Source organism: Anabrus simplex, chromosome 6 (assembly GCF_040414725.1).
Source record: "Anabrus simplex isolate iqAnaSimp1 chromosome 6, ASM4041472v1, whole genome shotgun sequence".
In the NCBI taxonomy this organism is placed as follows: Eukaryota; Metazoa; Arthropoda; class Insecta; order Orthoptera; family Tettigoniidae; genus Anabrus; species Anabrus simplex.
Genome location: NC_090270.1, coordinates 5,601,621 through 5,618,121, shown reverse-complemented (window position 1 = coordinate 5,618,121; position 16,501 = coordinate 5,601,621). Strand labels below are relative to the sequence as shown.

Sequence of the window (16,501 nt, the reverse complement as noted above, 5' to 3'; positions counted from 1 at the left end):
TACAACAGTAAGTTTATGAGGAGGAGGTCGTACAACAGTAAGTTTATGAGGAGGAGGTCGTACAACAGTAAGTTTATGAGGAGGAGGTCGTACAACAGTAAGTTTATGAGGAGGAGGTCGTACAACAGTAAGTTTATGAGGAGGAGGTCGTACAACAGTAAGTTTATGAGGAGGAGGTCGTACAACAGTAAGTTTATGAGGAGGAGGTCGTACAACTGTAAGTTTATGAGGAGGAGGTCGTACAACAGTAAGTTCATAAAGAGGAGGAGGTCGTACAACAGTAAGTTTATGAGGAGGAGGTCGTACAACAGTAAGTTTATGAGGAGGAGGTCGTACAACAGTAAGTTTATGAGGAGGAGGTCGTACAACAGTAAGTTCATAAAGAGGAGGAGGTCGTACAACAGTAAGTTTATGTGGAGGAGGTCGTACAACAGTAAGTTTATGAGGAGGAGGTCGTACAACAGTAAGTTTATGAGGAGGAGGTCGTACAACTGTAAGTTTATGAGGAGGAGGTCAAACAACAGTAAGTTTATGAGGAGGAGGTCGTACAACAGTAAGTTTATGAGGAGGAGGTCGTACAACAGTAAGTTTATGAGGAGGAGGTCGTACAACAGTAAGTTTATGAGGAGGAGGTCGTACAACTGTAAGTTTATGAGGAGGAGGTCGTACAACAGTAAGTTTATGAGGAGGAGGTCGTACAACAGTAAGTTTATGAGGAGGAGGTCGTACAACAGTAAGTTGATGAGGAGGAGGTCGTACAACAGTAAGTTTATGAGGAGGAGGTCGTACAACAGTAAGTTTATCAGGAGGAGGTCGTACAACAGTAAGTTGATGAGGAGGAGGTCGTACAACAGTAAGTTTATGAGGAGGAGGTCGTACAACAGTAAGTTTATGAGGAGGAGGTCGTACAACAGTAAGTTTACGAGGAGGAGGTCGTACAACAGTAAGTTTATGAGGAGGAGGTCGTACAACAGTAAGTTTATGAGGAGGAGGTCGTACAACAGTAAGTTTATGAGGAGGAGGTCGTACAACAGTAAGTTTATGAAGAGGAGGTCAAACAACACTAAGTTTATGAAGAGGAGGTCAAACAACACTAAGTTTATGAGGAGGAGGTCGTACAACACTAAGTTTATGAGGAGGAGGTCGTACAACACTACGTTTATGAAGAGGAGGTCAAACAACACTAAGTTTATGAAGAGGAGGTCAAACAACACTAAGTTTATGAGGAGGAGGTCGTATAACAGTAAGTTTATGAAGAGGAGGTCAAACAACACTAAGTTTATGAAGAGGAGGTCAAACAACACTAAGTTTATGAGGAGGAGGTCGTATAACAGTAAGTTTATGTGGAGGAGGTCGTATAACAGTAAGTTTATGAGGAGGAGGTCGTACAACAGTAAGTTTATGAGGAGGAGGTCCTACGACAAGGAGGAGTAATTTCAATTTCACACTACAGCGACTTAGATATGTTGACCAGCTTGGTGTGAAAATGAGAAAGGACTTACAGCTATTCTCGGAGTTGGGGTTTGAATATACTATCTTTCGAGTGCGATTTCCTCGGGCGTATGACCTAAAAGCCATGAATCTAACTCCCTCTGTGTAAGAGGAAAGCACGGTGACTCCGACTTCGAGATGCAAACAACTTATGTTGATGCAATTCAGGTTATCGGGCCTGATTCTTTCCGACGTGTCCATCAATTGTAATCCCTTCCCGCACGGAATCGCCTTTCATCTCCGCGTGTCTACTATGGTGATAATATAATCATGATTGTAGAGGAAATACACCTCTACTCCACGGATCTACGGATATAAGAGGCATTGAATGATGACCTCGCTGAGAATGTTCAGAACTTACCTGTGTCGTGAGCGGGTCGCAGTCGTGGTAGGTGGCGTACATGAGCAGTCCGCAGTAGAAGGAGAGCACGAGGAATGTGACGGCGCCCGCCACGAACATCCAGACTGCTCTGTAACGACACAAGGCCGCAGTCAGATGTAGGTCACTCCTAGGCTGGCTCCCCTTACACTGAATACTTCAAATCTTCGGATCATTAGTGTGAAGGTTGGGAGCCTGGTTAGGCTCTGGATTCCCACTCACAATTCCGACTTTCGAATCCTGGTCGATCCTGGGCTGAGATGCGGCATCACAAAGGACAAAACCAAACTGAGACCGAACGCCCGAGCGACCCAAGAAACACAGGAGCTGTAAGAGCAGGGATCCGGAGTCCAAAACACCTTCTGATTTATTCCAGTGATGAGCAAGGAAACTCTCAGTCAAGAAACACAAGTTTATGCACTTAGCTGCATTTATCAGCCATTCTTCATACAAGTTACAGGAGTTAGAGACAAGCCTATAAATGCCTTTGCATCCTCGCGAAAATTAACACCCTACATTTACGGCCATATTCCCAGCGAAGGACAGAGTGGAGGCCATTAGGTCCACCGCATCACTTATTTCTCTGTTATTGTCTATTCAACGCGTCTGATATACATTGTAAGAATGAGCAAAGGAAAAATGTCGTCTTCATTCTTGTCAATAAAGAAAGAAGGTTTTATAAATTTTCTAGTCTTATCTGTCGGGCATGTTCAGAAAGACGTTCAAAAGTCGCATTCAGAGGTGTCAGACCATAGTCGACCAAGGTCAGCCCGGAAGTGAACGCTTTAAGTTAGTTCCACTCCGACTGGTGAACTTCTTCAGCAGAAAGGTTATTTTCCAGTCTGAGAATACTGGAAACTGTACCAGGTCAAACTATTCATCTTTCAAGGATGCATAAAAGCAGTTCAAGTCTTTGGACGTGGATTCTAGAATGGGGCACAGGTATACCAACTCGGTGCAAGGTCTGTAATAGAAAAGTTCTGTTCACTGTCCCCGTGTTTTCTGTTAGCAAGATTGCGGGTATGACAGGAAGAAACTGAAAACAAGGACCCGGGATTGCCTGGCGCACGCCACTCATGCTCTCCATTTTGCCACGCAGAACGCGGTGGACGCCAAAAAGGATGATAACTGAGCTGTTATAAAAGTGTAGTCCAATATGTGAATGCGGATTTTCCAGGCAAAAATCTAAGTGGAACAACATGAGGCTTCAATTCTTCTTGGCCTCGTTCTACCTGAAGCTGTCAGACTTCCGAGTAGTTCAAGAACCCTCACATCATAGAGATGAACAAAATCAAGGACTTCTAGTTCTGAGCCGCATCCCTCGTCCTCATCTTCTCAGGTGTACCGCAAGATACTCCAAAATCAGAAACTTCCTATTCCTGCTGACACATATGACTCTTGTCTAACCAGACTAGAAAGGGCACTAGGAAATTTTGCAATGCGAGTGAACGCTTTAAACTTTTTCAAAATAATTTCCACCACACTCAATACACTTCTCCATATGTCAAAACCAGTCACTGAACCAACTCTGCCACTTTTCTTCGGTTACAATTTCACTCTCTTGATCCCATGCTGCCAGATGTAAAACGCCGCCCTTTCAGCTTCATCTTCTTTTCTGGGGAGAGTGCGAAGTCACATCGGGCAAGATCAGGACTGTATGGAGGATGATCAAGCTCAGTCAACCCTGATCTGGCAAGAAAATCCATTGTTACATTAGCACGATGTGCTGGAGCATTGCGATTGCGATGCGAGCTGTGACCTTGGACGGAGCTGCTTGAGAGCCTGGATGACCTGAGGCAGACAAGTCTCACTGTACCACTTCGCAGTATTTCTAGCACAACCCGAGTCAGGATGCCCCGTTTAGTGAAGAATACTGCAAACATCCTTTTCTTCACTGAGCTTGACTTTCGCACAGTCACAGGAGTACCCTCAACTTCAAACAGCCACACCTGTAACGATGATATTGACGTTACGCGAAGTCCCATTTTCAAACTGTTTTAGCATTTGTCGGCACCATTTCACTCGATGTGCCCTTTGTTCCTCTGAAAGTTAATTGGGCACCCAAAGGGGATAAACCTTTCTAACATGGAGATGGTCGTGTAGAATTGAATGAATAGCTGATGCAGGGTTGTGGAGGCTCTCTTCTACCTGCCGATATATCAACCGCCTCTCTTGCTGCAACATTTTCCTCACAGCTTTAATGTTTTCCTCAGTCACTGATTCAGACGGTCGCCCAGAACAAGGATCGCCTTCAACCCCAAAATTTCTCCTCTGGAACTCGTTCTACCAGCAGAAAATTGTGGACAGTCTTTCCCCAGCACAGGAGTCATTTCCTCCAGGCACTGGTCAACAGTTAATCCACGAGCAAAATTGTAGCGGATAATTGTGCGGTATTCACATCTTACTTGCTTTTAATCCCATGCTTCGTAACAACTAGTGTAAAGGTCGTGCCTTGTTGTCTTCTAGACCGGATTTTACCTCTCTTTTAATCCCTCACCATAACAGGTGTGTCCAGCCAACCGTTTTTGCGCATTGCAAAACTTCAAGACAGCCCCGTATGAAGACAGTATGGTGTGACAGTGGTCCTCGAGACATGCCATCAGTCACCTGGATTTCAGCTACATCACGGGATATTGATCACGACCAACACTCGAGTTCGTGCAGACTTTCTGTTCATGTGGAACAAGTTCGAGTGTGTATCTGAGAGACAAACAGTAAACCAGGTCGCTCAAGATTGTCCCATAAGAGCCAACGTTGGAGACATGAAGGATTTCACCTCTGCAACAGGAAAGTAAACTCGTATCCTTAACCCGAGGTGATGCAGCTCTTTTAAGGCACACCCACAGGGCAGGTGAGCTGCATGTACGATTTCAACTACATACCAGCCATCCTGCCATTCTTAAATTTCCCGCAGTACCGAGAATCGAACCCGGGCCCCCGAGGACGGCAGCTAATAACACTGACCGACACGCTACGAAGGCGGACATCCGTAACGTTTATATCAGTAGACTACATTTCAGATTGTGATCAACTTTGTTTATATTGTATAGAATGTAGATGTGTATTCACCGACAAAAGAACCCTCGGCTACTTCGGTTCGCGCAGCTTGTTCCCGTTCATCCCGATGTTACCCGACAAATCAAGGACAAGCACACGCGCAACTGGCTGACAAGCTGGCGTTAACACATACTGCAAGTAGCTGCAGTCAGGCAGAACGAAAGTAAATGTAAAGTGGCCAAAAGTATTAAGCATTGAGTTAAATGGAACTACTTACAATACCCAAGCTGTAAACCATATTTTTAAAAATAAAAAACAAAAGTATACTGTTCCAATAAGCGTACACACAGAGGACATATTATGAACAACACAAAATAACCGTCGAAGATACTCTCTGCTACAGTCAATTGTCTTTTCCGATTTTAACACACGCTTCAATTTGTCCAGTGTAGGTACAGTTTTTTCATCACGTAAAGTTCGCTTATTTTCCGACGTATCACATCTTTTGTGAAGTCGTCTGTTTCGATCCTTTTCTTGTGGACTGTTTCCTTGCCATCAGGTGTAGAAAAATGCAAACGACCCTTGGCCATAGACGTCTTCCCTTCCGCTAAAATACGTTTCACCAGTGACTTTGAAACCCCTGTTGCTTCACTTGTTGAAGCCACTACATTATAATTCAGTTTATGAACTGTTTTCTGTTCTCGTAAGTGAGCAGCTACGTTATATACTATTTCTCTGGCTTGTCCCCTTACAGGCTGTCTAGATTTGCTACCAGACTTCCAAGTAGCAGCCATAACTACTGTACATTTAAATGACATTCTCACTAGAATAACACGGTACACAACACTATATAGCTGAGAGACTGGGCTGCCGTCAATTATTTCGCTGCTGAGCGGCTTTAAATGTGTGTGTGTGTGTGTTGGCATACCAGTTGCGCAACTGCCGATACTTCTAATTCTGTTTTTTACACACTCAAGAATTTAGTTTATTCACCTGGTTAATGTGCTCCGTAATGAGTAATGACCCTTGAAGGTCGCTATGTAACAGTGTTCAACACTATATACATAAAAACATTTACCAATACAGTACACGCTACACGCGAAGGAATTACAGGACTACAATTATTACAACTAAAGAAAGAAATGCGAATAAAACTGACAAAGAAACAAGAGCGCTAATACGGATACAGAAGTGACAGCAAAACACTTGTGTAACCGCGCTTCACAGTGTGCACAGTACGGTGGCCAGACAGCATGTGACCCCCTCCACTACTCCCTATGATGTCAGACATCCACTCGGAGAAGTGTGCTTTGCGCAGGTTCTTTTGTTAGCACACGACGACATGACTCACCTGTTGGCAGCTTGCAGATGCCGCAGACTCAGGTACCGCTGCATCATACTCTGGTTGAAGGCGTGGGTCTGCAGCATGATACAGAACATGCCCACAGAGGACGACCAGAAGGTGTACGTGACGGTCGGGTCCGGGTCAAAACTACAACAGAAAGAGAAGGACTGATATGTTACCTCCTATCTAAGGAGCATCTTCTGATGCACTCCACGGTCATGCATAATGGTTGTTTAACAAAAATGAGCATGGTTAACAATGACTGAACACCACTCGACAAAGAAGAACGACAGTTTTTGGTCTCCATCGAAGTCCACAACCTAGACACTGGTTTCCTGTCCGCACAGTGGATACTGGTACAGTGTCGGTGAGATGGAAAGAAGGACGCCTGTCGGTCCGGTGGCAATGTACATGTCCGTGGTAGATGGCACTGAGAAGAGACTTAAACATCGCTCCGTCCACGAGAGAATGCGACAAGATGGTCAACCCATTCAAGTCACAATAAATGGCCACATTGTTGACTGTGGAATCAGATTTAATTTCTCCGCCCAATTTTGAACGACCTGTCACACAGAAACATCCATACAAAAAATGTAATGCAGATAATTCACTCAAAGTTTGCACCCATGCCATACCCATTTTCCATTCCTTGAGTGACTGACGGCTGTGGTACTGAAGTTTCACTTGAAATAAATCTAAACAGAGCGGATCCGTGTTCTCTAAAACCATCGCAATTGCGGACGCTGGGCGGAGTAAGTATTTCTGAAACACCGCCATATCAGGGTTATTCCACGTGCGTCCTGACGCGGTACTTTCACTGTTGCTATCGCTATCCTCGAATTCGGATTCGTTTTCCAAAACCTCATTATTGCCATAATCGTCTGTCGTCGGACATTACTGCGTAATGAATACCGATGAAAATAAACTGTCAGACAGAAATACAGACAGCATTGTTTACCAACAGTACACGCCGCTAGTTCCCTACGGCGTGTGTTCTTAGAAATGATGTTGCAAAGGGAATCTAATGTACGAAGATAAGCGAGGCACTGAGCTTGTCATTGCGCGCGTGACCATAGCTCGTCCGGAACCGTCCCCGAACACATCTTACAACCTTAAGGTTGAAAGCCAGCGAACCCGAGAAAGGACATCACAATACAAATATAACAATCTGCGGCATACATTCGACTGAAGCCCAGAACACAGCAAGATGGCGGGCAAAGCTCCAAATTGTGCGACAACGGTAGAGAGATGAGGACTTTCTCGTCAAACAAAGCGCCTGTAAGATTCAGGCATGTCTCTGTAAGATCTCAACTTTCTTATTTACTGATGTTACTGACTGAGTTCTGAAATTCCCAATAGTCAACACGAACAGAAGTATTCATTTATATTGTGGTGGAAAATGAGATCCAGGCACAGAGAGCTGCAGGAAGGAGACGGATCTTTCTACTTCATGATGTCCCTCGACACGGAACTAGGGGTTCATACAGCTAAACAACTATACAGAAAATTGTACACAAGGAAACTGTTAAGATGCTGGCACTTGCACCAATTTATAGAACGAATGCCTCACTCCTTTCGTGAACATCTCTAAGATCATGCTATTTGCTAATCATACCACTTGGAATTTTACAGTACAATATTTAAAAAATTTAAAGTACACTAAACTTTATATGAAAATTACAACGCCAAGAAGGAAAGAAGAGATTGAAATGAACTTTGTACCTCAGATTAGGTACATAACAATACACAAATGACGTGTACACGACCTTTGGACGTTCAGCCTCCACGCCCTGCAGTCACACCCTCTAAACGTCATGTCATGGAATCAAAACAGTTGTGCATGTTTTCGTAGGGAGTCTCCCTTCACGCAGTTTGTATGCGAGTCCACAAAGCATGGACGCTGGTAACTGGAGGACGTGACCATCCATATACCAGACTAGCAAGATACCCGTGCTTCGATACGGTATTATACTGAAATTTATAATTGAATGCTTAATGTTTTATATATAATCCGCAAAAATTCGCGATCTGACTCGTTTTCTAAGAGATTACGGCAAATTTCCTCCAGTTTTACAATCGATTTCGTACTTCCCGAGCTAGGTTCAGGTATTCCACCTGGTCAGTTGGGTCCCTAAATCTTTGCCATTTTTGCCTATAAGCATCTTTAATATGGATCAAATTCTATAGGTGATCCGGCGTGGTGTCGTCTTGGCTGCCTTTGCGGTACTGAACCCGCGGCCGGACTGCATTCGTAGTCATTACCCGGCCACGACCTGTTTCCAGCACGGTCCGCACATTTTGACGAAGATCCAGAAGATTATTATTATTATTATTATTATTATTATTATTATTATTATTATTATTATTATTATTATTAGGTTGGGTGTTATGTTGAATTTAGGTTATTATTATTATTATTATTATTATTATTATTATTATTATTATTATTATTATCATATACATATTCTTGGGTGCAAATTTATGGCTGTTGATCTTTTGTCTGTATGTATTCCTTGTGGTTGCCATTGGATCAACGTCGACTTCTGCGTGGTCCTTCTATTCATCCACTAGCCAGCGAGCTTTGGATTGTCGGTTTCCATTGATAATAAGGTCAGTCTTGAGTCATCCATTCGTGCTAAATGTCCATAAAATTTCATACGCCGTTTGCGTGCGACTGAAGTGAATCGCTCAGTTAATACGTAGAGTTCTTCCGAGCTTTTTTGCATCCATTTACCCTCTTGAAACTTGGGCCCGAATATCTTCCTCACTACCTGTCGTTCAATTTTCTCAATGTCCTTGATGTTAATGGTAAGTGCTGATGTCTCAGTTGCGTAGAGTGCCTCAGGGAGGACAACAGTGTGGTAGTGTCGGAGTTTGGCTTTAATGATATTGATTTCTTATTGTAGAAGTTCCAGGTGATTAGGTATGCTTTACGTAGTTTTTCTGCGCGTATTTTGTTGGCTGCTTTTTCGTTGCCTGAATCACCAATAATTTCACCCAAGTACTGGAATTGTTTGACTTGCAAAATGTTGCCATATTTGGTCGCTAGTGATGTTAGGTGTGTGCACTTGGAGTCCATGTATTGCGTTTTTTCATAAGAGCATCTCGTGAAGCTTCACGATGGCGTGCCTGGCTTCTTAGGGAGTCCGGGTAATTATTGCTAGACCGTCAGTAAAGGCAAGGCATTTAATGTTAATCCGTTTACTTTTCGTTCCCATGTTTACTACGCGTACTTCTTTCTCCCATGTTTTAATGGCCTTATCCAGTACTAGGTTGAACAGAAGTGGGGACAATCCACCACCTTGTCTAACGCCTGTTTTTATTTCAAAGGGTGCACAGATTTCACCCATGAACTTCACCTTAGAGGTTGTATCTGTTAAGGTTTGTTGGATTAACGTGACTGTTTTGTTATCAACACCGTATTCTCGAAGGACATTGAAAAGGGTACCACGGTCTATTGAGTCGTATGCTTTTTTTAAATCTACGGAAGTGACCACTGCGCGGTTTGACTGGCGGTGTTGGAATATCATCTTCAGGTTCCACATCTCTTCCACGCACGATCGATGTGGACGGAAGCCCGCCTGGTATTAGTAATGTTTTATTTTACCTGGAAAGATTAAGGCCTTCAGGCCTTCTCTTCCATCTAACCAGGAACTGAAATATACATATATTGCATTGTATTACTTACAATAACTAGATCTAATACAAATTAAATTAATAATAATACAAGAATGGTGAGATTACATTAAGATGAAATGAATTAAGATTAAATTAATAAATTAAGATTAAATTAAGATTAAATAAATCAGATAAAAAAGGGATAAATTCTTAAAACTAATATCCTACATGTAAAAAAAAGGCAGTACATAAAATTTGATATTAAAGACAAATCGGATAACAATTTTAGACTCTCTACCAGGACATCCATAACAATAGAATGGTTGTAAGTAGCAGCATCAAGTTTAGAGGTGATTCTTACTGGTGCATAAAATGTCTCCAAAGTGCTTCCTTGAAAGTGCGAATAGCGCTTAACCCCCTGATATTTTCGGGAAGGAGGTTCCACTCACGGCAGGCAATTACTGTGAATGATTTATCATAGATGGCAGTTCTATGTGTAGGTAAAGCAAGCATGGAATTATTAGTGGATCTGGTGTTAAGACTGTGATAAGAGGATAAGTATTTGAAATATGAAGTAAGGTAACATGGTTGTAGAGAATGAAGGATTCTATGGAGATGGCATAGGGAATGCACAGTGCGACGGATTTCTACTCGGGGCCAAGATAGATGGTTATATGAAGGAGTTACGTGGTCATAGTACCGTAGGTTACAGACGTATCTCACACAAGCATTTTGACCACGTTGTAATCTACTCAATAACTTGCCTCGAGCGTCTCTATAAATCGCGTCACAATAGTCGAAATGAGGGAAAAGCAGATTTTCTACCAGCATTTTTTTTTTTTTTTTAGTTTTTCAGGAAATAAGTATTTATACCCGTGCAGCATGTGCAATGCAGGGAATATTTTCTGGGTGATGTTCGTGATATGCGTTTTCCATGACATGTCATTATAGATGGAATCTCTGGTCGATTGACCTTCGTGAGTAGTTTTGGGTATCCAAGGATGATGGCTTGCGTTTTTGCTGGGTTTAACCTAAGCCCACATCTCAAAGACCAAGAAGAAAACGATGTTAGATCCTGACTGATTTTGTCTATGGCCGAAAGTATTAGATTTGGAGATGTATGGAGGTACATTTGTACATCATCAGCATAAATATGGTATTTGCAGTGCGTTAGGTTTTGGGAGACATCATTAATGTAAATAGAAAAAAGAAGGGGTCCTAATACTGACCCTTGGGGCGCACCACACTGCACAGACCGCCAAGTTGATTTGTTTATTCTATCTGTAACACACTGCCGACGGCCATGCAGGTAGGAATGCAACCAAAGGAGGGCGCTGTCCTGGAAATGGAGGGAATACAATTTCGAGAGCAAAATGTCAATGTCAACAGAGTCAAAAGCTTTGCTCAAATCTAGGAGTATTAAAACTGTCACTTCCTTGTTGTCCATAGCTTCTCGGATGTCTTCTGTGACCTTCAGTAGTGCCGTTGTAGTACTGTGTGCTTGACGAAAACCAGATTGTAGTGGGTCAAGTAAGTTGTAAGTCGTCATGTAGTCTGTCATTTGTCTACGAGCGATGAACTCTAGCGCTTTGGATAAAGCAGAAAGTATGCAGATGGCTCTGTAGTCAGATGGTGCAGAAGGGGAAGCTACTTTTTTTAGAGGACGTGTAATGCCCGCTTTCCATATTTCGGGAAATGTGCTGTCTACAAGGGAAGAGTTAAATATGTTAATTAGTGCAGGTAATATCACATCCAGAATAATTTTTATCATCTCTATTCCTATACTGTCATTTCCTTTTGCCGTTGATGTTATCCGATTTATAGCAAACCTGACTTGTGAGTTGGTTGCTGACGGAAGTAGAAGTTTTCTCTATCTGTTCGCGTCTTTGCATAATTCCCGTCTAGAACTTCCTGTTTCAGCGCTGCATTTAATGTGCAGTTAGATGAAAAATGATCGTTCAGTTTTTCCAAGGGTATATTTATTTCGTCATCGTCTCGTCCTTTGATAATTCGAAAGCCCTTTATGGATTTCCACAACACAGATGTTGAAACATTTGGTTGAATTAAACTGTGAGCGTGTCGTAGTTTCGCATTTCTAATCTGTTGGGTCGTAGCGTTTCTCAGTCTCTTATAGTTCAGTAGATTGTCAGGAGTGCAATGTTTCTTAACTCGTCTATAAGCAGCATCGCGTTCAGCCATTAGTGCTCTAATCTCTGATCTTATCTTCTGTCTGTTGTTCCAATCTGGTAAGCAGAGCACGTGAAAGAATTTTGCATGCTATTGGCAGAAGAGAAATACCTCGGTAGTTGTTTGGATCCACCTTGTCACATTTCTTATGCAGTGGATGGATAAGGGCAGTTTTCCAATCTACAGGTATGACTTCACTTTCCCATATGTTCGCAATGATGACCTGTAATTGGTCGATCATTTGATCCCCTCCAATCTTCAGCATCTCGGCTATTACACCATCTTCTCCTGGTGCTTTATTGTTTTTGAGATGTAATATGATGCTCCTTATCTCCTCATGAGTCGGCGGAAGTGAATCTGGGTTTGGAGTGGGTATGTGGAATTGAAGTTTCTCAGTTGTCTAACTTTTTGAAGTGTTGTTTCAGGATGTCACAGTTAGCCTTCGTGTTTGTCTCGAGAGTTCCGTCAGGGCTGGTCAGCTCTTTGCGGAAGGTTTTGTAGAAATTTCTTGTGTTATTCCGTTTAAAGTCATTATCGATCTCCTGTAATCTCTTGTTATGGTATGCATGTTTAATTCGTCTGAGTCTTTTGGACGTTTGCTTCTGAGTTTCTGAAAAAATATGCCAATTCTCTGGAGTTTGATGACTGTGCCAATTCTTCCAGGCTTGCATATGTGTTTCCAGTGCTCTGTCGCAATCCGAAGTCCACCATCTATGTTTCCCTTTACGGGGTGGTTGGCCAAGTTTCCTAGATGATTCTTGGATACTCTCAAGGAGTGCATCCCATGTTTTTGCATTTGCACGCAATGACTGTGCAAACTCATGTGCATGTTCTTGCAGATAACCTGGGTCAGTGCTTGGGATTGTAGGTTTTTGGTATTTCCTTCGATTGAGTTTGAAATGGATTTTGATTTGTGAGAGGTGGTGGTCTGACTCTACATAACCTTTGCGTACCCTGATGTTCATAATTTCTGGGGAAAATTTTCTGGTAATTGCTACATGGTCGATCTGGTATTTGCCTAGGTGACTGATTGGAGATTTCCTTGTGGACATTTTTTTGGAGGTTTCTTAAAGTGTGTGGACATCAGCTGGAGGTTTGCCATTCCAAATACGTTGATTAAACGGTGTACATTTGCGTTAGTCTTTTTGTGTGCTGAGAAACATCCAGTGATATGCCTGTGTTCTCTTTCTCTGCCAATTTGCGCAAAATCTCCAAGGAGGAATTTTACATGATGCTGAGGGATCTTGGTAAGTGCCCGTTCGAGTTGTGACCAAAATTTTTGAACCTTGTTTTTGTCAGGTTCACTGTTGACTTGAGCGTGTGCATTAATTAGTGTATGGGCTTTATTGGCGCATTTAACTGTGAGCAAGGGGAGGCGTTCTCAAGGTGGATACTGTTGTGTACTAGGAATCCAGTTCCCAACACATACAGGTTGCTATTTGGCACTTTTGGTTGCTGGCTTCCCCTTGTAGAAGCGGTAACCACAGGAGTCAAAATGATCGGAGTCGCGACATCGTGTTTCTTGTATCAGGATCCTAAATCTGTCACAAGTATCTATGACTGTCTTGAGTTTCCCTATTTTGGTCAGCGTTTGTGCGTTTAGTGTAACAATGAATTTGGTTTCCTTAGCTTTGAGAAGTTTTGGGAAGCTCCGACTCTTCCCACAATGATGTCCTGGTCCCCCAGAATCCGAATGACCAGGTTTACCTTTGCTGTTGTCAGCTCGGGCCTGAGGTAGTTGCTTTGTTGCTGTTGTTTCCATCATGCTACATTCATGGTTGATTTTAGCTGGGGGGGGGCATGAGCCCGGGGCGAGTGAATCACTGATGTTTGATTCACTCTCATCGTAAGGGTTGTTAATCCGTACGGGTAGTTGATGTTCTCTTAAGTTTATTATTGAATTATCGCAGACCACCAAGATGGCTCCCAGCAGTAGGCAAAGATCTATTGCCTTAGAAACGCCTCAATGGAAGAGTGGAGTTATATATCTAGTTGGTAGTATCTATGGAGACCAAGAAAATTTAGCGACTGGGTGGTTGTTAGGGCAAGGTTAGCAACCAAAATACACTCTTATTAATTTATCTATGGAGCAATTGTAGCAAATTCCTGCATGGAGGCACTTAGGGCAATAATATGAAATAAAATTATGTCCTGAAATCAATTAAAACAAGCTCTATACTCTGAAGATAACAATTATTATTATTATTATTATTATTATTATTATTATTATTATTATTATTAATTATGTTCTGGACCCCACAGAAAGATGCAAGACCACTACTTGGCGGTAAATTATATATGCTGCCATTGTCATTGCTAACAATGTGACTAGCACCATTGTTACGACTAGGCAAGTGTACGGGATTTCTTGCAACATGAATGATATACTTCCGTGCATTATTGACTTTATTATAGAGGTGAACAATTTCACGGTCAATATCATTCCTATCGTTCATTTCAAATGTGTTTATATTTGTATTTATATGCTAGGAGAATCTACTGTAATCTAACTTTAAGTTCTCCGAAGGAAAAATGGCTCTTGAAGACGAACCCAGGTAAGATTAAAAATTATCAATTTATGATCACAATAAGGGCATAATGAACAGTAAAATCAATAGGTCTCAACTCTTTTTTCACCCCACCGCCACTCCAAGATGATTTTCCGCCAAAAACGCGTTGTTCTTTGTTTTCTAAAGGAGATCTAAATACGAATTTTCACGTCTGCAAAATCGTTTTTCAGATAATAGTATCCACATACAAATAATTCAACTAACCGAGCTCGATAGCTGAAGTCGGTTAAGTGCGGCCAGCATACAGTAATCGGGAGATAGTGGGTTCGAGCCCCACTGTCGGCACCCCTAAAGATGGTTTTCCGTGGTTTCCCATTTTCACACCAGTCAAATGCCGGGCCTGTACCTTAATTAAGGCCACGGCCGCTTCCTTCCACTTTTTAGGCCTTTCCTTTCCCATCGTCGCCATAAGACCTATCTGTGTCGGCGCGACGTAAAGCAAATAGCAAAAAAAAAAAAAAAAAAAAAAAAAAAAATTCAACTAATTTTTCAATGTCCCCCCCCCCCCCACCACTACCACTTTAAGTGGATTTCAGAAAACAAATACTACGTATTTCTTTACTTTTAAAGGAGATTACTAATACCAAATTTCACGTCTGTAACACCTTCAGTTTTTGAGATATCAGTATCCTAATTAAAAGATTCAACCCCATTTTCAGTTACTTTTACTCCCCCCCCCCATCCAAGTGGCATTTCAGAAAACAAAAAATACATGTTTCTTTATTTTTATAGAGATAAAAGACACCATTTTTCGCTTCGGTAACATGTTAAAATTTTGAGATATACTGTAGAAATGATCATTTTAAAATTTCACCTGATTTTTTTTTTAGTTTCCCTTAAGTGGAGGTTCCAAAACCAAATCACCTATGTTCCTTTACTTTTTTACAGGAGATTCCAAATACCAAGTTTTATGTCTCTAACACTTTACGTTTCTGAGATATACTGTAGATAGAGTCTTTCCAAAAATTCACGCCAGTTTGTCACTCCTGTTTAACCCCCATTAATTGGGTTTTCCAAAAACAAAAAAGAACACATGTTTCTTTATTTTTTTAAAACCAAATACCAATTTTCAGGTCTATAATATCTTCAGTTACTTAGATATAAGTATCCTCATTAAAGGCATTCAACGCCGGGCTGAGTGGCTCAGACGGTTGAGGCACTGGCCTTCTGACGCTAACTTCGCAGGTTCGATCCTGGCTCAGTCCGGTGGTATTTGAAGATGCTCAAATACGTCAGCCTCGTGTCGGTAGATTTACTGGCACGTAAAAGAACTCCTGTGGGACTAAATTCCGACACCTCGGCGTCTCCGAGAACCGTAAAAGAATAGTTAGCGGGGCATAAAGCAAATAACATTCTTCTTCTTCTTCTTCATCTTCTTCTTCTTCATCTTCTTCTTCTTATTATTATTATTATTATTAATTATTAAAGGCATTCAGCCATTTTTCACCCTTCCTAGTGCGATTTTCGATAAACAAATAATACGCGTTTCTTTAATTTTAAAGGAGACTCTAAATACCAATTTTTACATCTGTAAACTTTTAAAGTTTTGAGATACAGATACACTCATTTTAAAAACTCACCTGCCTTTTCACCCCCCATTAATTGTTTTTTCTAAAAACAAACAATACGTGTTTGTTTATTTTTAAAGGAGATCCCAAATACCAAATTTCAGGTCTGTGTTGTCTTCAGTTTCTTAGATATAAGTATCCTCATTAAAGGCATTCAGCCCTTTTTTCACCCTTTTTCACCCCTCCTATTGGGATTTTCCGAAAACAAAGAAACACGCGTTTCTTTATTTTTAAAGGAGATCCTATACACCAATTTTTACATCTTTAAACTTTTAAAGTTTTGAGATATAGATACACTCATTTTAAATATTCTTCCCCCTTTTCACCCCGTTAGCCACGGAATATC

The 16,501-nt window shown here is 41.6% G+C and overlaps 1 protein-coding gene across 1 annotated transcript in view; it reads right to left on the bottom strand.

Annotated features, from left to right (window-relative positions):
- Nucleotides 1-16,501, bottom strand: part of LOC136876044 (sodium-coupled monocarboxylate transporter 1) — a 126,406-nt gene that overhangs the window by 72,508 nt on the left and 37,397 nt on the right. The window contains exons 7-8 of the mRNA XM_067149663.2: nucleotides 6,219-6,359; nucleotides 1,853-1,961 (exon numbers count right to left, since the gene is read on the bottom strand). Coding sequence (XP_067005764.2) covers nucleotides 1,853-1,961; nucleotides 6,219-6,359 — 250 coding nt within the window. The remainder of the gene's footprint in view (nucleotides 1-1,852; nucleotides 1,962-6,218; nucleotides 6,360-16,501) is intronic.